The sequence below is a fragment of the Apodemus sylvaticus genome, chromosome 2 (genome assembly GCF_947179515.1).
Source record: "Apodemus sylvaticus chromosome 2, mApoSyl1.1, whole genome shotgun sequence".
Classification (NCBI taxonomy): Eukaryota; Metazoa; Chordata; class Mammalia; order Rodentia; family Muridae; genus Apodemus; species Apodemus sylvaticus.
The window spans coordinates 29,017,954-29,044,625 of record NC_067473.1 but is presented as its reverse complement, the minus strand read 5'-3'; the positions used below and the strand labels follow the sequence as shown (position 1 = coordinate 29,044,625).

Below are 26,672 nucleotides of genomic sequence, written 5' to 3'. Positions count from 1 at the left end.
GAGTTCAGGTTAATAGGCTTGGCAGCAAGTGCCCTTGCATTCTGCGCAGGCGCACTGGCCTCCACAGCGATGATTTCTTTGACTCCCCTCCCCTGTTGTAAGGTCCATGGAGACTTGTCACACCGCTTAGCATCTAGAACAGTGCCTGGTACATAGCTGGCACTCAGTAAACATCAGCCACATAAGGGAGATGCTGAGTGATGGAATATTGTGTCTTGAGGAGCTGGAAACTCAGAAGCAGCACTGGGAGAGGGTGATACTCTGAAAGGATGTTGTTGTGAGGCAGCGGTTCTGTGGGCCTCCCTTCTGTGGGACAGCCTGGACCTGAGGGCTTCTGACCACAGCCCTCTTTTCTATGCTCTTAATTGGCTGTTATCCTGGTGAAGTTCTGAACCCCTCTGAGCCACAGGGATTAGAAGTGCTTTGTTTATTTATTTATTTCCTGGCACAAGTGAAGAACTCACCCTCCTGGCAATTTTTTTTCCCAGGGCTCTCTGTTTCCTCCTGCTTTCTTAATCCCTTCCAGACCAGTTTAGGTCTGGTCTTCGCTCCTTAAAATGAAGCACCTAGCCAGCAGGGTGCAGCTGGAGGACTCTGGCTGAGTTGGAGCTGCGGCACCCGGGGGGGGGGGGGCGGGGGGGGGGGAAGGCGGGCCTCAGAGAGGCTCAGGCCAGCCAATCCCAAGTTGTCAGAGACACTGGGCTGCAGGTCTCAGGCCTGACCAGCGTCACTGCACTTGTCCATCCTCAGTCTGTCCATCCGTCTCGGGCCATGGCGAAGCTGATAGGGCTCACCGTCGTGGGACTGGCGTTGGCATTTTACAAGAACCACCAGTCTTCCTATCAGTAAGTTGTGTCGGGGTGGTTGGGGTGAGGGCTGCAGCTATGTGGTTCCTATGCCTGCCAGGAACACCTCCACACCCTCCTGGCTCTTACCGGGGAAAATCTATAGGCGCTGGGTGGGACCCACATCTTAGAGTGCTTCATAGATGTTGTCAGTCTTCCCTGAGCTTCTTAAAAATTTGCTCTGTATCTGAGAACTGGAGAAGGTCAGGATACACAAATGATATGTCAGTAGGGTCAGTGTGCCCTAGCTACAGCCACTTTTTAACCTGGCTTTGACAAATAACTTCCATATACCAGACTGGTGTGTGTGTGTGTGTGTGTGTGCACGCACTCATTCCTGGCTTAAAGAATCTCAATCTGAGGCTCCATTCAGGAAATAGACAGAAAGCCTACTTGTAACTGCCCCACCAGGAACAGCTGTTCCCTGGGGTGGCCCTCATGCGCCAGTGGGTGCTGGGCTGAGGTAAGGGTCATCATGAACTCCACTACTGCTCTGGCTTTGCTTTGGTCAAGGTATCTTGGGCACGACACTCTGCCTCTCTAACCACTGAATGCTCCAATAAGCCAGCCACGGTACCGCACATAGAAAGCTACTAACAAGAAGCTTGGAATGCAGTAACTGTTCAGTGGTATTAGTTCTTGCTTCCCTTGAAAGGATTTAGTAACCCACCAGATTACTAAAGGCAAGAGGCTAAAGATGTATAAGAAGGTTCATGATAATCGTTTTTGAGGGTTCAAAGTCTATACACCATCCTCCTGTAAAGGCTTAGTCAATATGAATATGTTATTTATTCTAAAGTAAAAAATTAATGAACATGGATTATTTGGAAATAAACAATTATATAATCTTATGGACTAATTAGAATCTTCCACACAGAGTTGGGTTGTGTAAATTATTATTTCTTAAATCACAAAAATATTAGAAAAATATTTGAAGTTGAAAAAAATGTGTGTTTGTAGTTTATGTTTGTGTGTGTGTGTGTATGTGTGTGTGTGTGTGTGTGTGTGTGTGTGTGTACATTTGTACCTGCCCATGTGAGCACCTGGGGATATCACATATTGGTCTTGGGAATCTTTCTCCATCACTCTTTCCCTCATTTTTGAGACTGGAACTCCCTGACTGGCTTCATTGGCTAGTGAAGGAGCCCTAGAAATCTGCCTGCCTCTGCTTTGCAGTTCTGGAATTACAGCTGTACACGGATGTGTCCTGCTTTTTACATGGGCGCCAGGGATGAGAAAGCATTTTACCCACAAATCATCTCTGGATTTGTGTTCTTTTTGCGTTGTCAAACTCTGGGCTTTTAAGTTAAATTACAAATTGGGAATGTGTGCAGTATACCAAGGGATTCCAGAAAGGAGAAGGAAGGAAAACACCACTAACTTTTTAGAAGCCCTAAAGGCTCAATACACAAGAGGATCCATGGACCTAAGGGGTACCCAATACCGAGCTGGATGTGCTAAGTCTTAGGCCCCACTTTACATGACTGAATCATATCAGTATTACTAAGCAAATGCCCCTACCCCAGGACATTTGGATGCTCTTCTGGAAAGGATACTCAACTCCTGCCCTCTCCCATGTTGGAACTAGAGCCAGATGAATAATGATCTAACCACATTTTGAAGAGAAGACACATGAGACTCCAGAAGGTCATGAATCCACCCAGAAAAGAAAAAGACAGGAGTGATGTATCTGGGCATTAAGGGCAGCCCTGCCCTCGGAACAGATACAGACTTCTTCAGTCTTCTTCAGGAATAGACTGTATGCAAGCAAAGGTGTGGTACATACACGAGGAGTTGAAGGAAAGTCACAGAGTCTGTGAAGTCCCATCTTGTGCCTCGGAGAATTTCCCGATGTGGGGGAGGCAAAGAAGAAGAAGAACTCAAAAAGGTTCTGGTTCACCTTTGTAGTCAGATGGATACGTGCTTTTCTTCTGCTCTGGGAGGAATTGAAGTCAGGGCTCTGCACAGGATAGGTTCTACCACACTTGACCTTTGAGTCACATCCCTGACCCCACGTGGTAATTTCTTAATTCTTGTTTTGTTTTCTTTTTTTTTCCAGTTCAAATCAATATAAAAATGTTGGTCATGATTTATCAAACTTATTTTGTGACCTGTCACTAGGAAAGACACTGCTTTTGGAAGAGCGTACAGTGACTGTTTATAGGGTGCCTTGATGAAGGAAAGGGATAGGTTCAAAATGTAAAGGGCAAAGGTCATAACAGAAGGCAGAGTGGCAGGCAAAGAGGGATTTCAAGCATGTGAAATCATTGAATGTGTCGAAACTTGTGGAAGGAGTCAATGACTTTTTTTCTTACAGTCAAAGCACACAAAAAGAATAAAGTAAGACCTGGTTCACAAGGCCCATTAAATATGACAGGTTGACACAGGACAGACAAAGGCCAGTTGGCTCAGCTGTTCTCGACAAAATAATCCCAGCCTGAGCCCGAGCCCAGAGTGGGCAAGAGGACAGCAACTCTGCTCCTGGAAGTTCTGGGTCCAAGTTTACAACCCAGACAAGCCAGGACTCAACAGGACGTCACGGATGCCTCAGTTCAGGTCCTACACGTGCCCCTTTTAGCCCTCAAACACCTCCCTTGTGTGTCTGTTTCCCTAATTACAGATGGCTAAGATTACAAATCTTAAGAGGCTAAGCCAAGGTTGGAACACAAACATGAAAGCAAATCTACACTCAACCTTCTCACTTGGCACAATTTAGACATAATGCCACTTGCAGAGACGAAGAAGCACTGGACGCCTCTCTGGCCCCAAGCGTATTTCTAGCTCTCAGCTTTAAGGCTGTTTGTTCTCTGGTGATCAGGAAATATCATGTCAAGGGCAAATGTTGTGGGTCTCCAAAGTAAAGTTCAATGTCTGAGATATGGCCCTGATTCCAAGATCTCTGAAGTCCATCCAGAAATCACATAAACTTTGCTGTGAGCTGCTCTGTACAAATAGACACTGGCTCCCTGCCAAAGCACACTGGCTCTGAAGCTACGCTGGCACCCTGAGGGCCCAGGGACTTCCATTTATGCTCCCAGCCTTTCCTCCTTCTTTCTGGGTCTTTTTGTGAAGGCTATGGTGTGCCAAATCCCACACTAAGGTCACTGTCACCTACTTCCTCATTGAATCCTTCAAACAGTTTTTTGTTGTTGTTTTTGTTTTTGTTTTGTTTTGTTTGTTTTTTGGATTTGATTTTTTCGAGACAGGGTTTCTCTGTATAGTCCTGGCTGTCCTGGAACTCACTCTGTAGACCAGGCTGGCCGCAAACTCAGAAATCCGCCTGCCTCTGCCTCCCAGAGTGCTGGAATTACAGGTGTGCACCATCACCGCCCGGCTCTTCAAACAGTTTTTAAAATAAAGATTCATGGTTTTTCAGGCTGGGAGTTTAGCTCAGACACCGAGGACTTGCTTGGCATATTCAAGGTCCTGGGTTCAGAGTTCAGTTTCGCATCTCTTCTCTCTCTCTCTCTCTCTCTCTCACACACACACACACACACACACACACACACACACACACACTTTCCTTGTTCCATAGGCAAAGAAAATCAAACACCATCTCAAACACCATCTCATTCAGATTCAGATGTAGTCCTTTAACTTAAAAGGAACAACCGAGATATGAAATCAGGTGTCATGATACAAAGCACTCTGCTTTCCACTTCTTTATACCTTTCATTAGCCCCCATTTTTCTCTACTTTTAATGTGCTGTATCTCATCATCTACAGCTTATTTCTGCCTTAAAAAGCCTCCCGTGTTCTTCTGTGATGGGATCCGTAGCTCCTTCATTCGTTTTCTTGGCCCATAATACACATGTCTACGAAGTCGCTTGTCATGCTACTTTTCAATAATTGAGTTTGGATCTTGTTACTTCCTCTAAATGCTAAAACTGTTAAGTAATGCTACACTGTATTGATCCTCTAGATGCACAGAGAGGAGACTCAGATGTCTGCACTATTAGCCTAGTGCATGAGAGAGGAGGATATAGATACACTGATGGGGGCCAGCAGGCATGAAAAGCAATTAAGCCTTAGTCTGGGTTGCACAAAGAATTATGATAATATTCAAATTTATACAAACTATGCCCCACAGGCTCATTTGTGGGAGGTGTGGTCACCGAGGGAGGTGTGGCCTCAGTGCAGTGATCAGAGGCAGGATTTTAGAAAGTGACTGGGTAGTGATGGTGTAGATCTAATCACTAGAGTGACGTTTTCATGGATTTATAATTGAATAGACTCTTTGGAGATCATGGACGCTACACTACGGAAAGTAGGGTTGAGTTGGAGGAAGTGGACCGCTAGACTTATAGCTTTGAAAATCTGTTCTTCCCTCAAGCCTTTTTCTCTGATTGGTTCTCTCTGCTGTATGGCCATCACGTGATAAATAGCGCTCTATCACCTGCTCTTGATATCCCACCTCATGCTGTTCTTCCTTACAGCAGGACCACAGCCGTGGATCAGCCCCGATGGGCTTCAATCTCCAAAACTTTCAGCCGAATAAGTTACAAGAAGTCAGTCAGACAAACACACCAATATAGACTCTTTTGGTGGATTTTGAGATCACATACAGCTTATTATCTTCCCAAATTTATATATCCTACTTTTGTTATCTTCTCATAAGTTTTAGGAGAGAAACAGACTGGAATTTTTCTTGGCATTAACATGATAGAATGAGGGGGAGGGAAGAGGGCTTATGAGACTTTCGGGAGTGGGGACCCAGAAAAGGGGAAATCATTTGAAATGTAAATAAAAAATATATCAATAAAAAAACATGATAGAATGAATTGAAAGGTGCAAAAATGAGGTCTTGTCCATGTTGGGGGGAACCCATCATTATTACTGCCTCTATGAGTGAGGGAGCAGAGATACGCTGAGGAATTAATGCTAGCCTTGTCATTCTCATCCAAAGAAGGAAGCACAGAGACCTTACCTATCATGGTGGTAAAACTTGGAATGAGTCTCTTTGCTTCTCCACATCACATATCCTCAAGAAATGTTCCATGTTGTCCTTGGTGTTCTCTACACTTGTATGATGTATACCATGAAAAGCCACATGCCAGCTGTGGGAGCCCAGCCTGTGGCTCAGATGGCTTGTCTATTTGGTCATGTCTGTTTTTCTATCATCCATGCCAGTGGCTTTCCATTCTGGTCATGCTTGTGAACAAACTCTGGTGCTCTCATGAAGGAGATACTTGGTGGTACTTGTTCCCTAGTAGTCCAGACTGTCCTAGACCGTGGGATTGATAGCCAATAAATAGCATGAAGGTAGAAATACCTCAATTCTTTTTTTTTTTATTGATGTGACACATTCTCAACTTTTGTTATACTTGGCATTCTCAGTCATGGTGAGGAAGAGTTTTACACATTTTTTTACCCACTCCTGGCTCATGTTCTGAGACACTAAATTGCCAGGTAAGAAAAGAAGATCTCAGCTCATTACAAGCCACATGATATTCCCTGGGACTCTTGGATAATTGTCAGTACTTATTAAGACTCTATACTGTGTCATTGGGTCTAGAAAGTGCATAATTTGTTGTTTTGATCTCCCAGCTGTGCCAACATGGTAGTCTGCCTCTTTCAAGTGACACATCAATGGCTTTGCTCCATGCAGGAGCCTGCTGGTGTCTCCTTCTCACATCTGTTCATTTTTCCTTTGTCCTTCATTCAACTCTCACCCAGCAATGCTCATGTCCTCGGATTCAATAAGCTGTTTCCCTGCCTGTGTGCACACGTGTGTGTCTACATGCTCGCCCGAGTGTGCAATGCCTTTCCACAGACTGGCCTCGGATATGAGTTTCTGAAGTTGTAAATATGTTTTTAGAACCTCTGCATTTTTGAGTATCACATCTGAAAAACATACCCATCTTCACACCCCATCTGGGCTGTAAAGCTAGACAGAATGGGCAGGTAGGGCACATATATTCTTGAATTATAGGGAAGGCATCCCCGTTTTAATGCAAGCATTTGGAATTGCTTATTTCTATTACGTTTTCCAAATGTTCAACTGATTTGCAACTATGAAGTGGCATATGTATTTGGAGTTCACATGTTTCGAGAAATAGCAAGCTCTTCCTCCGAGCAGCTCTAGGACATTAGTGGCATTAAGGGAAGCTTTGCTCTCATGCAACTTCACAATCCTCAGTGGAATCCCAATACAGTCGATGAAATAGTCCTTTGTCATTGCCACAGTGCCCAGACCCTGGAGGACACCACATACTTCTTTGTGCATCTGCCCATCTTTGCACTTAAAAACCTTCCTCAACTTTGCAGTATACTCCTAGGTCCCCACTGGTCTTGAAGAATTGGTTGCCCAAGAATACCAACTAACTCAGGGTGCATCTAAGGCAAAAGACACTTGAGGAGAACTCTGGGGTCTTTCTTTTGCACCTCATCTCTACCCTCTCAGTTTCTAATGTGTATTTTATTCTTTTCTCCCTTCCAGAGCAAGATTAAATGCTTTCCGTGAAGTAACACCAGTAGAACTTCCTAACTGTAATTTAATTAAAGGAATTGGTATGTATATGGATGGACCAGGAAGCATCAAAATTTAAATGCAAAAAATATTATCACTGTATATATTTTCCTAATGTGCCAAATCAGTTTTGTTCAAAATTACAGCATTGAACCAGGAGAGTAATATGGGGTCAGGAATTGATTGTGAATACCATATGGTTTGACTGGACTTAGTGGGTGCATTACCTAGGTGTTTCAGTTTGATTGGGTATTGTTTGGCAAAGAGAAGAAAAACTATATCTTGAACAATGGTTTCATGGTAGCACACCTAAGGACCTGGCAAAAGAGAGAGGGAAGAATGGTGTAACACCTAAAATAAAGAGTAAGTTTTAAATGAACTCTCTTATTTACCACAAGGCTTTTTCTCATGCCCTTTGTTTGAGTGTTGGAGAAAAGAGACTTTCCCAGAAGTTCTCAGCAGATTTCCCCTTAGATCTCATTAGGCCGAACTGGGGGAATAGGCTGATATCTAGCTACAAAAAAGCTGTGAAGATAATTACTGGTCTCCATCCTGGGAGGCAAGACCTGTCAGCAAAGATAAAGAGGTGGACGAATTGGTGACTCCTGCTAACCTTCTCAGAGCACCCCAGAGCTCAACCCTGTGACCTGCTATTGGAGGCCAACTCGTTTGAGATCGAGGTCTGCTGTGTTTGGAGTGGGCCAAGGTTGTTGATTTTTGCTATTAGAGTTATTTGTCTGAGATACCTATAGTCCAGAAGGCTACCCAAGAAGAGTCATTTAGGTAAGATTCATAAGTGTGAGCAGACATCTCACAGCGCAACCCTTTTCTAGGAAAATATAATGTTGCTGTCAAATATCCCTGAGTGTTTGAATAAATAGACACACATATTGAGAGTATGACAACAAAACCAAATACTTCATTTGTCTCTGTATTAATTGAACAATTTAAAGATTAAATATATTTAAATGGCAGTTCACTTGAAGAGATATTTTATGGGTTATTCTGCTTAGCGAGTGCGTGCTCTTAGGTTTCAGCAAAGTATCCCCACTTGAAACATATATTTGGAATCTGCTTGTATTTCCATCATCCCTCTCAGATGTTTAATTGATTTGGAACTGTGTTGCACCTTATGCATTTGGAGTTTACAAGTTTAGGTTAATACCAAGCCCTTTCCAAATGACCACACCAGGTTTACATTCTGTGTCTTTCCATGAACAATATCTGAGAGACCTTGATTCTGAGATAAAAGCCATTGATTTGAAGTAAATACAAATGGCCATTGTACTCTAGCTGCATCTGTAGCAGAAGATTGCCTTGTCAGGCAGGCATCAATGGGAGGAGAGGTTCTTGGTCCTTTGAAGGCTCCATAGATGCTCCAGTGGCATCAAGGGCAGGGAGGTGGGAGTGGGGATGCTCCCTTCACCTAGGAGCATCAAGATCAAGGCCATACTCAGTTTACAAAGTGAGATTGAGGCTAGCCCAGGCAACACATAATCCATGTAAAACAAATAAAGAAATATAAAAATTCATTCTTAATTTTCTTATGGTCACTTTCATGAATTTGAGTGAACGGACTCATTCTTAACCTAGCAAACAGGTGCTGAGGCAGAGACCCATTTTCAAACAAGAGCTGGATCTTCAGCTTCTGCACATTTGAAACAATCTCTTCTTTCTTACCTTCTCTGCAGAGACAGGTTCTGAAGACTTAGAGATTCTGCCTAATGGACTAACTTTCTTTAGCACTGTGAGTGTTTGTCAACATTTATTATATTCTCGAATATATTCTGGGACTGACAATATAAGTTTTCCTTGGGACTTCTGTATACCAGTGTCCACGTTCCAATGAGATGGGCAACCATCTTACTGTGTCATAGGAATGGCAGCTGTGCTGTCTTCATATCAGACTTGGATGAAGGTGACGGGAGGTGTGTGGGGGATGACCATAGAGGAGCCGTTTGCTTCCAGAGTGTTCTGGGGGCCTGTCACATGAGTCAGTAAGTAAGGAGGTAGTCCCTGCAGACATCTATGGCACAGAGCAGTCAGAGTGGACACATGGTTAATCCGTACCTCTCTCAGCTCTTAAAGTATCTATGATGTTCCTGTTTTTTCTCTACTATTCTTTTAAGGGGTTAAAGTATCCTGGAATAAAAAGTTTCGATCCCAGTAAGCCTGGAAAAATACTTCTGATGGACTTGAACAAGAAGGAGCCAGAAGTGTCAGAGTTAGAAATTAGAGGAAATACATTGGATATATCTTCATTTAACCCTCATGGGATTAGTACATTCACAGATGAAGGTAACAATTAATATTAAATTAAAAAACTTAAAGGGGGACAGTGTATATATTTTTCCTTATCCTACCAAAGGCTAATTATGAAGAATTTTTGTGGATTTTGACCTTACCTCCTGACTTTGGGTTTCCATTGCTGTCAAAAGACAGCATGACCATGGCAATTCTTATAAGGGAGAACATGTAATTGGGACTGGCTTACAGGTTTAGTGGTTTAGTCCATTATCATCATGGCAGGAAGCATGACAGTGTACAGACAGACAAGGTACTAGAGAAGGAATTCTAGATCTTGATCAAGAGGCCTCAGGAGAGACTGTCTCTGGCTAGACTTGAGCATATATGAGACCTCAAAGCCCACCCCCACGGTGACAAAATTCCTCTAACAAGACCACAACTCTTAACAGTAGCACTCCCTATGGGCCAAGTATATTCAAACCACCACAGCGTCTATGTTAAGTAAGCAATGTAAAAAAATCATTTCTTGATTTGCTTGAAAGTGCCAGTTATTTGAGACTTGTAAAGCCACCAGTCTTATAAAATAATATTTATATTATGCCTACAAAATAGTTATATATTCAGCTTTAGTTAGATAGGTTTCCCACGTTAAACAGTTGAAAGAAGATGCAAGCCTTTGCAGTCTTAGCTCTAGAGTAGACACAGTACTTTCCTGCACAGTCCTCTCAGCCCTGCCCTGACTGCACACACACTGTTCAGATGCTAGTTTCACGTGGATGTTCTAGCTGAATGTTCCCACCCATGATGCATTTATCCACTGTCATCCCCTTTATGTTCGTTGCCACTTCCTTTGCTCTGTAGGAATTCTCCAATCCAGTTGCACACAGCACAGCTGGAAATATAAAATCCCTGGTGGATGAGCTTCAACCCAGAGAACTGACTTCTGCTGGTTTGAGTGTGGTTGGGGCAGCAGTGAAGACTCATCCAGGGGACAGACAGGACCACTGATGCTCATGTTCTCCATTTTGCCCCTCCTCTTCCTCTCTTTGTCCCTTCCTTCATTCATTCATTCTTTCCTCCTTCCTTCCTTCCTTCATTCTTTCCTCCTTCCTCCCTTCTTTGTTCCTTCCTTCTTCCTTCCTTCTTTCCTTCCTTCCTTCTTTCCTTCTTCCTTCTTCCTTCCTTCCTTCTTCCTTCCTTCTTTCCTTCTTCCTTCCTTCCTTCTTTCCTTCCTTTCTTCCTTCTTCCTTCCTTCTTTCCTTCTTCCTTCCTTCTTACTTCCTTCTTTCCTTCTTCCTTCTTTCCTTCTTCCTTCCTTCTTTCCTTCCTTCCTTCTTTCCTTCTTCCTTCCTTCTTTCCTTCCTTCCTTCTTTCCTTCTTCCTTCTTCCTTCCTTCTTTCCTTCTTCCTTCCTTCCTTCTTCCTTCCTTCTTTCCTTCCTTCCTTCCTTCTTTCCTTCTCCCTCTTCTCTTTTTTTATCACCCATTTTCTCCTTCCAGAGCATCACTTCCCACACCTGTCTTTCTGGATGCAGCTTCTGCTCTCCCTCCCAGCTTCCTTCCCCTCCATCACCGAAAGGCTTTGAGCAGTCAAACCTCAAACCTCAAACCTCAGCTCCACATTTCTTGTCTCTTTCCTTATTTCTCTCTTTCGTGCATTTAAAACTAATGCTGCAAAAAAAAAAAAAAAAAACACCACCACCACCAAAAAAAAACTAATGCTGCTTACTATCTGTGCCTACAGATACTAGGAGAATGCTATTAATATTATTTTCCTTTTAGATCTTTAGCCTCACTTCTGAAGGTTCTTCCTAGGTATTTCTGTTTGTGTACCTCGCTGCTGATCACTTTCAACTTAAAATGTCCAACACCGATTGTATACATGTGTGTGCATATGTATATTCTTGCCAATGGTCCTTCTATATGCTCAACCAATCTTTGATACTTTATTTTCTTCTCAAAATAATTTAAGTGTAAAGAAATAAAGTGTTTGGTGTGTATATACTTTTTAAAAAGAATAAAATTGGTGTAGTGTTAGCAGACGTTTTTGAAGGTCGTTGTCACTTTCAACACTGTGCCCTGGGCTCCTTTTTGTGTCTGTGAGTTTAGGCCCACTTTGGGGGTTCTCAGGGTTCAGTTGTGTGAGATCTCTGGAGCATCCCCACTCTTCGTGGATGTAAGGAAGAGGTTCACCTTTTTTTTTCTGTTTGCAAGCAGTCCCAGGGTGACAATCTTTCACATGGACCCTCTATACCCATTTTTGAGGATCAACTTCTTGCTCCCGGTCCCAATGATCAGGCCTAGATCCTGTCCTGCGCCCAGAAAGAGTGTGCACGGTCCTCACCCTCTGCCGCCTTAGCGTCCCTGCTTCTTCTCTCAGCCCGAATCACAACCTCACTCTTAAGGAACCTTGTGCCTCAGGGCTTTTGCAGATTCTCTTCCCTCAGCATGTCATCTTATTTATGCAGAGAGACTCATGGTTCAGTCTCTCTGGCTCCGTGTGGGTCTCTGCTCTAATACTGTCTTATTGGAAAGAAGGTTCAGATCATCATGAAGACCGTAAATTACCCACTGACTCTTCATCATATTGCAGTATCCCTTTGCAGTACTTAACTCTAACACGAATTAAAAAATACATGCATCTGTGCTGGCTTTTCTGTTCACATCTGCTTAACAGCGTACCGGTTTCTTTAAATACAATTTGATAATGTCAGAGGTTTCAAGAGTTACCTCATACTTTCTTTTTGATGTCTAACTTTTCCCCTCTCTGTTTTATCTCTGTGTCTGTCTCTGTGTCTGTCTCTCTGTCTCTGTCTCCCTGTCTCTGTCTCTGTCTCTGTCTCTCTCTCTCTCTCTCCCTCCCTCTCTCTCTCTGACATCTTTCCTGAGGCCTTTGTCACCTTCCACTGTGTAAACTGCAGGCAAGCTCACAATGCACTGTGTAAATTACACACAAGCACAGCATCTAGTCGAGCTCCCACACCCTCAATCCCTTTATCCCAGCTTTGTATCCCGTGATGATCATTTGAGCTATCAAAGCTTAACCAGCTGTCTGGAGTTTCGGTGCTGGTGATGCTCATTCTAAAGTTCAGGTTGTTTTTAGGTTTTTTTCTCCTGTGAAGTTGTGAGTCTTTAGAGCTTGTCACCAGCTTCAACTTTAGCCACTCTTCTTAGGAGTGATTTTCTTTACGAAGATGAAAATATTCCATCCACCTGACATGCTAAGAACTCACTGGGAGGCGGGTGGAAATTGCTCTGTGGGGATAGAACTGACAGCCGAGCACTTCCCTAATGGCTCCAGCCTTGTTTTCCATCTCCTTTCAGATAACGCTGTGTACCTACTGGTGGTAAACCATCCAGACTCCTCGTCCACTGTGGAGGTGTTTAGATTCCAAGAAGAGGAAAGATCGCTTTTGCATCTGAAAACCATCAGACATGAACTTCTGCGAAGGTACCGAGGAGTTTTGTGTATGCAATTCCCTTAACTGAGGAAGATGGCTCACGCACAGTTAGCTTTTCTTCTGAGCCAGGGCAGATTCAACTCTTCAGTATGTTCTTCTTCAGAGTGTTTTGGAGCTTGGGACCCTAAAAGTGGGCTCATCCCTTTCTTCCTACATCTTCCTTGCTCTGGGTGGATACTGTAGCAAATCTATCCACGGTATCTCTATTCAAGACATCCCAAGCAATTAAAAAAAAATGACTTTACAAGACCAATCTCGGATAGGCTTGTGATTTTCAGGCATGTATGCAAAAGAGCATTCCAAATACAGTGCATCTTAAACATCTCTGAACCATATGTACTAGTGGTTGTGTTTTGCACTATTAGTGGGAATACTGGCCTTCGTGTTAGATTCCTGGGCAACATCACACGTGGGAAAATTAGACAACTGAGGATCTCAACACTTCAATCCGAGGCAAAGTAAATCCATTGTTGTAAATAGTATTTAATTAACTCTACAGTTTTTAATATTACCTGCCTCCCCTCCAATAACTGAGGCAGATTCCTATGGATTTATTTAGTCAGCTTAGCACAAATACTGGGCGAATTATCCCCAAACTATGTTTCTATATGCTTTATTGGCTAATTCCCAGCTGAGCTCCTCATGAACATGCTGCTTGGATCTCGCCTGGGTTGTTTCTGCTCCATCAGTCTGTCCTCAGGGATCATTTCCCTCAGCCACATGCCCCTAGTTCCATCACAACTAATGGGGACCTCCTGTCTTCTCTGTCTTTCTCTCCCCCCCCTTCTTCTTCCTCCTCCTCCCTCCTCCTTTCTCCTTCTTCCTCCTTTTTCTCACCATGGTGCCTACCTATGACCCCGCAGCCTGGTAATTGAAGCTCTGCCTACCTTTATTCACCCCAATAATTGGCTATAGCCACTTTTATTTAGTCGATAGCTTTAAAGTGGGGAACAAGGTTTATACAACACAGGCCATTGTACATGACTATTTTCTTCTCTGAAGGCAACCGGATCTTGGGGGTTAGAATCTAGCATTTGTATACACAAAATCAAACCAACCTCCAACATCAACCTTTTCACTTGGCCTGTGAAGAAGTGGTCTATGGGGCCAGAGAAAGACTTAAGACAATCTAATATTATCTCCCCAAATAAGTTTTATAACTTTTAGAATGGTTTTCTAGAACCATTGTCTTGTATAGTTTAAGAACAGCATTCATCCACCTTGGTTTTTAGATCTAAATTCAGATTTAGATCTGAATTTGTTGCAGTCCATTAGCAAAGTCTTGGCATCTAGTAGACACTGTTTTACCTGTGTGTCTCCTCTCCCTCCTCACTCATCAGGTTTAAAGACAAGGTAGCAGCGTGGGAAGCAGTTACATTACTAAGTAAAGCTTAATTAATCCACTATTGTTCAAGTAGGAGTCAAAGCCCAGGTTTTCTGCCTACTTAGGATAAGATCAAGTAGAAAGAATAGGTCAGGCTGGAGAGATGGCTCAGTGGTTAAGAGCACCGACTGCTCTTAGGAAGGTCCTAAGTTCAAATCCCAGCAACCACATGGTAGCTCACAACCATCTGTAACGAGATCTAACACCCTAACACCCTCTTCTGGTGTGTCTAAACACAACTACAGTGTACTTACATATAATAAATAAATAAATCTTTTAAAAAGGAGAGAGAGAATAGGTCAGAGGTAGATTAAAGGTAGTTTCTATTTATACAACAAGAGACAGGATGTTGATGAGTTGAAAAAGTGCTTGTTCGGCATACACAAAACCCTGGGTTCAATGCCCAGCACAACCCCACACAAGGCACATGTCTCTAAACTCAGCCAGAATGAGGCCATCGCCCCAAAAATTTTTAGAGAAAACCATGGAAAGTGGAAATGTTGAGGCAGTGCTGGTAACAGTAAGAGTGCGCGGAGCCTCAGCTACAGTCAGGAGCTATGCCTTATACACGTGCTTTACTGACTGGGAGCAGCGCCTTAAGTTGGCATTAGCATTGTGCCACATGTGGACTTGATTGTTTTTAAGACTTGGTCTATCTGTGCCAATGCCTGAGATGACAACATCAGTCATTAATGTCACTGGGATTAGCTGGAAGCCAGAGCTGGTGCTCGGAGTAACAACAAAACCCAAAAATGATTATTTTTTAGTTACCATTTAATATTGGACACCTCAAGTGTTTCCGGTTTTACCGAACAGGAATATATATATTTTCTGGGCCAGTTGTGAAAATATTCTGTATTGGCAGCGTAGAGTTAGACTGCAAGTAATCAGAGCACCACAGTTAACTGGAATCTGGTTCTCTGTACACAAGGATTAGTGTGTGCATTTGCCACTTCATATTTTAGGGTTGTTTAAGGCATTCATCTCTGAATTACTCAATCTGTCATAGGCTCATCATGTTAATGACAACATCCTGGCTATTATTATTGGTCCTTTATGCATACAAGACACTACAGCAAGGCTTTTACATTTACAGTTTCATTTCATCTTAACCCAACATGCCAAGCTACAGAAAGAACACTGAGTTTCAGGAAGTGGCTCAAAGACGGGTGACATGCTGGGGCCCCACGCTGTGAGAATAGCAGTCAGACTCAGATGCAAGCAGTGTATCAAATTTCAAAGCTATTACTCCAAACCACTCCCATCTGCTCCTTTCCTATGGAGAACAGCATACTAATTTCTAAAATCTGCTTTGAAAAGAGAGGTAGAAGCGACTTGTCAGTTTCTGTCTGAAACCTGCACAGACTCATCATAACTCCATGGACTTTTTTTTTTCCACCACGGTAATAGTAGCGGCAGTTGATGGAAGACTTAGTGAGTCTGACTCCCTGCAAAGTTGACAGCATTGGCTCATTGTAATTCCCACTGTGATTCCACAGTTGAGATTCTGGACTGTAGGCTTTTCTAATGAGCCATGCAGCTTTGAGGGGGAAACCGTTTAAGCTCTCTTTGCAGATGAGAAACGGAGGCTCTGAGCCCCTATCTCACTCCCTCCTGGGCTCGGCTGCGTCACAGCTGACGCCTTTCCCACTATGAGCTCTGCAGTTGAGCAAGGATAATTTTCTCTCAGATCATGCCCCCCCCCCCCCCCCCCCCGGGGAACTTCGGTCACCTCGATCAGCAAGGAATGAGTCACTTATGTGTTTGCTATTGTACCTATTAAAGCTAAAAAATAGATTCGTATATTTTACATTTTCAGCATCACAGAGAGAATGCTAATCAGAAAGAACAGGGCCAGACACCCATTTCTGGACCTTCTTGTTCACAGCCTCTTTCAGTTAAGAGGCACAGAACTTTATGGCAAATGCTAGAAGAGACCACCATCCTTCCATCACTGAAAGGAAACTGAGGCCCGCAACATGCAAAAGGGTTGATCTTCTAGATCACACAGCTAATGATACTTAAACCACAGTGGTAGCTAGCTGGTCAATGCTCTCTCTGTGTATTATAATGAGGTTGACTAACAGGAGTCAGTGCCATGCGTGCTGATTCGCCTTGCCCTGATAATGATCTCTGGCTTAACACACACACACACACACACACACATACCACAATGCTATATTTATGCTACAGCTCAGCTCATATGCCTTTCATGTCTCAGTGCTAATAATCATATTATCTTTGGAGATTGGCTGGAACTGATGTTATAGTGACTCTGGGCTGTCCTTGATGGCGTGAAGACTCCATCTCATCTCTAGATTTTAAGACTAGGCTTTTTTTGCTTGGTTGGTTGTTTTTGTTTTGTTTTTTTTTTTTTTTGTTTTTTGTTTTTGTTTTGTTTTTTTTGTTTTTTTTTTTTTGTTTTTTTTTTTTTGTTTTTTTTTTTGTTTTTGCTTCCAGGTGCTATCTTTCTGTATATAATCAGATGTATTTTTTAATTGCAGCGTCAACGATATAGCTGCTGTTGGACCTGAGAGCTTTTATGCCACAAATGATCACTATTTTACTGACCCATACTTACGGTCCTGGGAAATGTACTTGGGTCTGTCGTGGTCCAATGCTGTTTACTACAGTCCAGATAAAGTCCAGGTGGTAGCAGAAGGACTTGATTTCGCCAATGGCATTGGCATTTCCCCTGATGGCAAGTATGTGTGCTTGGATTTGCTTGGAGTCTCCTTATATAGCTCTAGAACATAGTCCTTTCCCATGTAATATGATTAAATATTGTGTTGTGTTAGTAAGATGAAACTGGAGAAAACATCAACACTACTGACCTTTAAGGATTCTCTAATAAGTGAATATAGTATGTAGTTGGGTCTGTATCATGAAAAGGGTCTTGTACCAGAATGTAAAGCAAGGCCCTTGTTCCCTCCCTCAACAGCAACTCTTAGTTTCTTTTCTATGACTGTAAAGAGTTTGACCAAGGAAACATATACAACAAAGCATTTAATTGTGGACGCACTGTCCCAGAAGGTGGGTCTATGATGAGAAACAGGGCAGGCAGGTCTGCTCCTGGAGAAATAGCTGAGAGCTTACATGTGGAGGTGGGGGAAGGCGATAACTCAAAATGCAATAGGTTGTTTTCAACCTCAAAGCCCACCCCCAGTGATGCACTTCAACACATCTCCTAGTTCTTCCCAAAGTTCTACCCACTGTGGAAATAAACATTCATATAGATGTGCCTGTGAGGACCATTCTCCTTCAATCCACCATACTTATTGTGTGAAAGCGGCAATGTAACTGTTAGTGATATAGTCTACTACCTCGTGCTGACTGTGCAACAAACAGTTCACAGATCACTACTGGTCTGGATGCCACACTTTGGGTACCATCAATGTACATATAAAATTTGTCCATCATCCATCTATGCCCTGCCTCATCACCAAGAATTTCAGAACATCAGGAACACAGAAAAAGTAATGTCGGAAGTTCTCTGTTTTTTCATGTTGTCTCTGATCCCCACAGAAGATAACACACTACTCTTATTGTTTTAGAATGTACTGTGCTTAGTGTCAACAGGAATTTTTTTGGCATATGGTGTTACCCTTTGTTCATGTTCCTAACCCATGTTAGGATCAGGCTCAGAACAGAAAGAAAGGAAGACTTCTCTCTGTTGAGGACAAACATGTGTCTTCTCTCATGTTTTCTCTGGCTGAACCAGAGGACTGTCATTAAGAGGATTTCCCGATGCTCCCCAAGTTCGATCTTACTACCTTCTGACCTTGGGCTTGCCACTGGGTTCACAAATCAAAGGGAACAATGTACAATGTGAACATTAAGAGCAGATGCTAGCGTTGAGTTCCTTCTCTGCTGGTCAAGGATGAATACCTATAACCTTAGGTAAAGACTTTCCTGTGATTAAACAGGTTGTGCCCTATGGACTCATCAAGCTCTTTCAGAATTGAGTTTGCTTTGAGACAAATTCCATTTTCTAGTTTCTAAGCAAAATTCCACTCCAAGACAAGTTTTCCTAGCTCAGCTTTGGCATTACTTCAAGCACTTTGACGGAGCTCTTGTTTCTTTGAAGGTACGTCTATATAGCTGAATTGCTGGCTCACAAGATTAACGTGTATGAAAAGCATGCTAATTGGACTTTAACGCCATTGAAGGTAAGATGTATTAACACTGTAAGTTTGCCGAGTGATAATTAGATTCTAATTGATTTGTGAAATTAAAAGTGGGGAGAAAGGAATTCTTTAATTTGAGTAGGTGTGAAACAATTTTTCACTTATTGGTTAGGAGCCATCAGTATCATTGTGTGTTTGTTGTTCACTTTTACTCTGTGGAAGAATGGACAACAGCAAACCAGGCATCTCACCTAGGCAACGCTGAGATCTTCCTGCTCTAGAGAACATTAAGATGGCGTTGTTTTCCCAGGTCTCTTCCTCAACCCCTGCTACTCCTTTTTCTACTGTCTCTGTCACTACTTTGTCTCTCCCCCTCCCCCTCTTCTCCCCTCGCCCTCCCCCTTTCCACTCCCCTCCCCTTCCTCTCTCTTTCCCCTCTCCCTCTCCTTCCCTTCCCTCCCCTCCCCTCTCCTCCCTTGCCCTCCCCTCCCCTCTATCTCCTCTCTTTATGATGTTAGAAACAGTTTCCTCTCATATCTCACTGTTACCATCTACAACAGCCACAAGCTCACAATGGCTTCACAGGTAACAGGGCTAATCCTAGATCTGCCCCACTGCCATATCTCCTTTTTCTAGCTATTCCCAGGGACCCAGCAGCAAACCCTTGTCTTCCATGTCTCTGTTCTCTGTCATCTTTCACTTCTTACTGATGGGGCACTTCAGTGAGACCTTCTCTAGAAATCCAAACTACTTGCACACCAGCCCCACCTCACCTCACCTGACTCCTCAATGGCTTAATTCTTTCTTTCAGTGTTTCTTACCAGCACATGATACAGTTTACAAGTCTTCTTTATTATCTATAGGATCTACCAGCTCAGATTTTTTTTCTGTTCATTATTGGAAGAATTCCTAACATCTAATAAGCATTTAGCAAACATTTGTTTAGTTACTATGGTGGGGCTCACTACATATCAGGGCTTCATCTTTTCCCCTTCTAATTCTGGTCTAGGCTAAAAGTTGTGGTCAGAAATTAGAATTGCATAAAGGGGAAGAAAGAAGGCTAGCAAATAGAACATTATAAAGTGGCCCCTGTCACTACAAAGCCACATATCATGCTGCCAACACCCATGCCCACAGCACTGTCACAGGAAATTTCATGACTGTTTCTGTCACTATGTCCCAGAAACCATCACGAGGGACCTCACTCAGAGGAAATTGCCTCAGAGCAACATCAAATCTAACATTGTGTTTGACGTTAAAAATCATTGGCAGAGCTAGTTTAATATTAGCTGCAGAGAAACGAAATTTCACACCCTCCAACTGGCTTAGGGAACAACAAAGGACTCTGCTTGTAACAGAGGTACTACTGCAAAGTGAAAGTTAAGGAATGTTGCAATAAAACTCAATTCAATATACAGTCGACACAGAATTTGCTCCTGTAGGGGCGGGAGGGGGGGTCAGACTGGGCTTCCACATGTGGTAAGAGAACAGGGTCATCTCTCATCATTACAACCAACCTAGCAGAAGCCACCCTGTCAAATGCAGTGACATTCATACTTTGGAGAGATCATGTGATTTCCCATTAGCCCTGGAACACTTCAGAATGCCAAGAGACTTGAGCAACTTGTTGAAGTTAATTATGAAATCTGTGATGAAGGTAACTGATGTATGTCCTACCCCAAGTGTAATGTAGTAATACAATGGAACATTATTCAGTCTTACACAGGAAGGGTACAACATGGATGAACTTAGGACATTATGCTAAGTGAAATAAACCAGACAAAGAGGACAGATATGACTTCACTTATTTGAAGGACCTAGAGCCAACCACGGTGGTTCACACCTGGAATCCCAGTGTTCAGAAGGCTAAAATGGGGTTCTAAGCCAGAGGCTACCTTGAGTTATATAACAAGATATTACACCCCATAGAGTAATTACAATAATTTTAATAATTAAAAATGTTAAATTTATTGGGATAACAGAAAGAAGGGAAATGAGGAATGATCATATAATGGCTGCAGAGTTTCTCTTGGACTGGTTGAAAGTTCTAGAGATGGCCGGCTGCTGGGGGCAGCTACACATAACACGTGCCTGTACCTGATGCTGCTCAGTTGTCCAGATAGAAATGGTTATGATGACAAATGGTGTGCCCCCTGTAGATTACCATGGTGAAAGGAATTCTCCTCCTCCCCAAGACTCTAAGACTCAGAATTTGGCAATTTCAGTCAGCTGAAGCCCTCAAAATATCCAGGTCTTAACATAAACCAACCAAAACAAACAACAACAAAACCCAGCTCCTTATTTAGGACATTTCTTTTAGGACATTCCGGAGATCGACTCCAGGCCCTGTGGGGAGAGTGACAATCACTTGGCTGCTAAACTACCTTACCTACATTCCATCTAGCGTCTTATTTAGTCTTGAGTTTCTTCCACACATCTTTGGGGGATTGTGAGATGGTATGCAGATGCCCATTATGTTTTTTTTTTCATTTCATTTTATTATTTTATTTGATTCACCTTGCTAGGCATTGGGTATTTACAGGGCAAGAGTTCATTTCTGGACCCAGATCAGGCTGTCTTCTGAATGGCTACTGGTCTTTGGAGGAAGCTATGTCTGTCCAGTACTCTACACACTCCAGATGCTGGGCTAGGCTGAGCGCCTGGCAGAGTAGACGGTAATTGTGTGCAGAGTAGATGGACTCTGAGGCTTGCCTCTGCCCCTCTCACTCCCACGGGGGATCTCAGCAGCCTGCCTTCCATCCACCATGGAATTTGCTCCGTGCTAACATTGGAACACTAGATAACACCTTTTCTTCACTCGAAGAAGCTAATGTAAGCCTGTAAGTAGAGAGCTGACACCCGGTGGACGGCTCCTGGGGGGCTGGAAAGAGCCAGGAGTAGATTTTGACCTGGAGCTGCACGCTCAGCCACCTCCTATGGCTAAGACAGCCTCTTTCTAGGCGGAAGGCTGACAGCTTTCCCTGACAGTGGGAGTGAAGCTCTCTGCCAGGTTGCCTGAAGCCTCTAATCCCTCCGTGGACATGCAGGGACAGTTCTCATTTTGAGCAGGAAGCAGAGGGCACAGGCAGCACATTACAGTTGCCTACCCACGCTCAGCCCTTTTCAGAGAGTCACGACCAGTTATTTCTGGGGTCCCTCGGTACTGAGATCGCTGGACTCAGAAGTGCACAGAAGATATTGTTTTCTCCAGTGAGAATTAGAGGTAAACAAATAGATGGGATTTTTTTTCCTGGTGGAAGGCAGCCAGGATGATGAATGGCAGAATTAGGAATTGTTGCTATTATTTATGATGCCGGCGCAAAGCCACGACAGCAATCTGCACAGCCATCATGCGTTTGCAGCTTATATTTAGAGAGGAAATGGCAAAGGAGCAGGGAGTTGAATAACATCAGGGAAGCAAAACAACAAACTTTCCCTCAACTTCGAGGCAAAAATTAGACCCTAGGTGATCATTACTTTCCTGGCTACACAGCCTATGATTAGCCATAAAGAAACCTACATTTTCTCCACGTTCCTCCTCAGAAATGAATCTATGTTTCTTGTTTGGTTTTGGAGTACCTGTGAACATATCACATGCACACGCCTCCTTGCAAAGAATGGATTGATGCTATACCTAAGCAACATTTTTTGGTTTTAGATTCACGTACAAATGATCTCACATAACTCTTAAGAGTCAGTCATTGTTTCGTAAACCATCTCGTACAGCCAGCACAAGTTCTTGCACCCAACAGAATGGCCAGAAGGCCAGCTGCATGCCTGCACTGAAGCTGGATTGGGCTGACTTGAATTCCTGCAGCCTAGAGCAGGACTGTCTTCTCCACTGTCTCTGGTCGGCCCTTCATCTCATGCTCCTTCTCTTGTACCTCGGCAGGTCCTTGACTTTGATACCCTTGTGGATAATATCTCCGTGGATCCTGTGACAGGGGATCTCTGGGTTGGATGCCATCCCAATGGGATAAGGATCTTTTTCTATGACTCGGAGAATCCTCCTGGCTCAGAGGTCAGTTTTCAGAGAGAAGTGGACACAAGCTGGCCCTAACCACCAGGTTTTCAATTGAAAACACAATTCTTCCTTGTTTGAGCAAATAAGAGAGGGCATGTAACAGATGATCTGGGTTCTCAGAAGTCAAAAGGTCTGTGGAGGTGTTCTGGAGAGTCCAGGAAGGGCACAGGAGGCCCTTTATTTCTGGGTAACTTTTTTGGGGGAACAAGATATATAAAAGTGTAGGTACCTTTGTATAAGGACACCAATAGGAGCTGACACAGTAGCAAGGGACTGTGTGTGTGTGTGTGTGTGTCTGTGTCTGTGTGTGTGTGTGTGTGTGTGTGTGTCGCTCCTACTACCCATGCACAAAATGGCAGCCAAAGCCTGAAGAAGGAACTAAATAGTGTGTTTGGAGTGTAACACAGTAAACTTATCTAGCACACGTGAAACACTGGGGAAAAGCACCCCCAGCACCGGAAAAATAAAAAAAGAAAATGAATACACATACAAAAAATGGAGGGATGTTTGAAGGAAGCAGCTCCCAGCTGAGAATTTAGCCAGGAGTCATCCACATGGGGCAAAAACGAGTGGGCTTGGGGGGTCTGCTTCATCTCAGGCCTTTCCAGCATGCAAGAGGGTGGGCTGGAGAGGCCCCTTCAAGAAGGCTTTGGTACAAGTAAAAGCCCAGGGAGTGTGGGCCTGAAGGCTTCCAGCAATGGATGGTGCCCACATCCTTATTTCAACAGTGAGTTCCTCCAACTTAGGAATTCACAATAGTTAAAAAAAAAAATACAGTGGTGTCACACTGATGGGCTGTATCCATTTGTTATCCATTTTCCTGTATAACCTTCCCTTTCCTCGCATCAGTCCTTCATCTAGGGCATCATTACAGCCTCTCTCCAGATGTATGTCGAACTGCTTCTGTAGTTACCACGGATAGAAAGCCCAGAGATGCTCAAGTTCCTTACATTAAGCTCCGTGGTGCTTTAGCGGGATTCATGCACATTCATCTTCTTATATACTTTGTGTTTGTGTATATATGTTAGCTTGTGGACCTTTGTACATGTGCACACATGAGAGGAGGCCAGAAGTCAAGGTTGCTTGTCTTCCCAGCTGCTTCTTCAGCTCATTTTATGACACAGGGCTTCTCACTGAACCTGGATCCTGACAATAGGCTAGAAATGAGCCAAGGACCTGCCTGCCCCAATGCTGGGATTACAAGCTCGAGTCTCTGCCCAGCTCCTTTTTGGAGTTAGGGATGTGAACTCAAGGAGTCATGGAGTTGCACTTACAAAGCAAATGCTCTTACCCACAGAAAGATCTCAGCTACTTCTGTATATTTAAACCCCTCCATATTACTTACAATACCCACACTGTAAATGCTATATGAATAGCTATACAGCCTTATTTAAGGGATGGTGATAGAAAATGAAAGTGTATTCTTGCTATACACGTCACTCTGTCACACACACACACACACACACACACACACACACCTGTATCCATCTGAGGTCCCCTAGATCTGCAGACATGGAACCTATAGAGAAGGCTGACTGTACAAGGCCTTGTAGAGGACCAGTGTGTGGCCATCCTATCTATACATCCCACAAGACTTCTACGTTCATTATAGGACTCAAAGATTCTGTTTTGTCCATTGTCTTTATTTGGCAGGTTATTTTGAACTTATTTATAGTGCAAATAATAAAAATTAGAAACCCATTTGCCATCAGCACTTGCAATTACCCGTGACTATCCAATGATTCCTCTTTTGACTTTTTATTACATTTATGAATTTGTGTCTCTCTGTGAATAGGTGCACATGCAAGTGCATGCCCTGACACACATGTGGAACTCACAGGACAACTTGGGAATGGGAGGGAGGATTGGTCCTCTCCTACTGTGTGGATCCTGGAAGGCAGACTCAGGTTGTCAGGATTTGCAGTGAGATCCTTTACCCACTGGATTTCTCAGACATATTTTCAGATTTTAGTATGTAGTAGTCATACCTGTTATGCCATCAAACAACATGTTGTTACTTTGTCATTACTTTATTGAATGAATATGTATTTTTAAAGCTTGGTTTAAAGTCTTACTCACCTAAAAGGACAGACAAACAGACAAAGACACACACAACTTCTTCCTATATCTTTGTATTGAAAAAACTCTAATATGAATGGCTCCCAATGCTGCTATCTCCAAATTTACAGGAAATTATGACTGTGTTTAATGCCAATCTTTTGTGTCTTTTGCTAGTTTTTTGCTATTAGGCTTGCTCAACTGTATATTTAATAGAATTGAAGAAATGTATGCTGTGGAGTGCTCAGCATATAAAACACCCTGTGCGGAATGCTCAATTCCAATTGTTCTTGCCTGTTAGCTCGTCTAGTAGACTTGGGGCCTTTGCTCTAGCAAGGATTTCCTTTATTGTTCTGGGAAAAAAGAATTGCTCCCATTCTAATGATGAATTTGATAAGGGAAATAGAATACAATACTTTTAATACACTACCCATAGACGATTTAGTTCTTCTGAAGAAGGGGCTTATTAAACGGAGCTGCACCCTTACCTATTTCTATGTAACAAGTTAGCATTACAGCAATTTCCTAGGGCATGTCTGTCGAGCTAGCTGTGGGAAGTCATTTGAATCCTCTCCCCTGCCCATTGACCCTTTATGCCCAGGCCCTGGCTTCCCCACACTGCCACACTGGGTGCTCTGCCATGGTGGCTTTCTATTCTTCAGGTCATAGTATTTTATCCTTGTCAAAGGAGAATTTAGAAGTAATTCAGTCTCAGCCATCAAAGTCTGCAGTGAAGGCACAAATGGTAAAGGAGGACCCCAGGCACACTACGGGCCCTGCCTCAGCAATATGCTCTTCTCATTAGGTTTTGTTGTCTAAAGCTGTTTTGTTACCTGAAAGAACCAGATACTAGTTATGCCATATGGCAAATTTAACATGAAATCCATGATCAATAGTGATATGATTGAAATTTTCAGGTGAGTAGAGGAAATTAAACTTAATCTTTTCTACTTAAGATGTAGAACCTTAAACTTAAAAGAATAAGGTATGTATGCTGCAGAGAGATGGCGCCTTGGGTAAAGCTTTCACCTCTGTCTACATTGTAAAACAAGATATTTTAAGGCATAGTAGTACATACATACATTACCCAATACTTGGTCTGAGGACAGAGAAGTACAAGTTCAAAGCCAGCCTCAGATATGTAGAAAGACTGTCTGAACACTAATCAGCCAACTGAACAATCAAATCATGACTCCCCAAACAGAAACTCAGTGTACGCATTTCGTTTATTTGGTCCTTAGTAGGCCCTAATGTCACATGCAGATGGTAGTGCTTGTTTATATGCCCTGCCTCACCCACGTGTGCTCATATGTGCACTGCTAGTGTTAGGGGTCATGTGATCAAAACATGACTAATCACAAATGAGGAAACAGCGATCTTAAAATAATTTTAGAACAGAACACAATTGATGACATTATGTGAGATAATGTGTCTAAGGGAGGAATAACTCCAAGTTTAAAGCTGACTTAAGTGACCAAACAAAATAGTCACTTCATGTTATTTCTTTGACAGGTGCTTCGAATCCAGAACATTTTATCCCAAGACCCCAAAGTAACTGTAGTTTATGCAGAGAATGGCACGGTATTACAAGGCACGACAGTCGCCTCTGTGTACAAAGGAAAGCTGCTGATCGGCACAGTGTTCCACAGAGCTCTTTACTGTGATCTGTGACAAGCCGGCTGCACCCACATCATCGAAAGTGAGGCCATTATTTCAATCCTTTGTCGTACTGTAAGGTGTCAACCACAATGATCTCTGCTGACCAATGAATGTTGACCTTAATCTCAGACATATAAGGAGGTTTGAGAGCATTTCCTGGCAATAGACCCTAATTAGCATGGATTTCTTGAGTGTTAGTCTCAGACAACTTAAAGACATCATTTATCAATAAATAACTCTCTTTCACCAAAATGGCTAATTTTTCAAGTCCCACATAACTTGTGCTCTGATCTGAATATGAAGTGTTACTACAGGCTTACATATATGGAATGTCCGGTCCTCAGCTGGGGATGGTTTTGGGGACTCTAGGAGGTAGGACCTCACTGACCAAAGTTTGTCA

At 43.0% G+C, this 26,672-nt stretch overlaps 1 protein-coding gene across 1 annotated transcript; it reads left to right on the top strand.

The window, feature by feature from the left end:
* The first annotated feature begins 750 nt into the window (after positions 1 to 750).
* Pon1 (paraoxonase 1) lies at positions 751 to 26,471 on the top strand. Its single transcript, XM_052172422.1, has 9 exons — positions 751 to 845; positions 7,285 to 7,355; positions 9,006 to 9,061; positions 9,444 to 9,612; positions 12,884 to 13,010; positions 16,909 to 17,109; positions 18,492 to 18,573; positions 22,424 to 22,552; positions 26,126 to 26,471. The coding sequence occupies exons 1-9, from the start codon at positions 772 to 774 to the stop codon at positions 26,282 to 26,284; spliced, it is 1,068 nt and encodes a 355-aa protein (XP_052028382.1). The 5' UTR covers positions 751 to 771; the 3' UTR covers positions 26,285 to 26,471.
* The last annotated feature ends 201 nt before the right edge of the window (positions 26,472 to 26,672 follow it).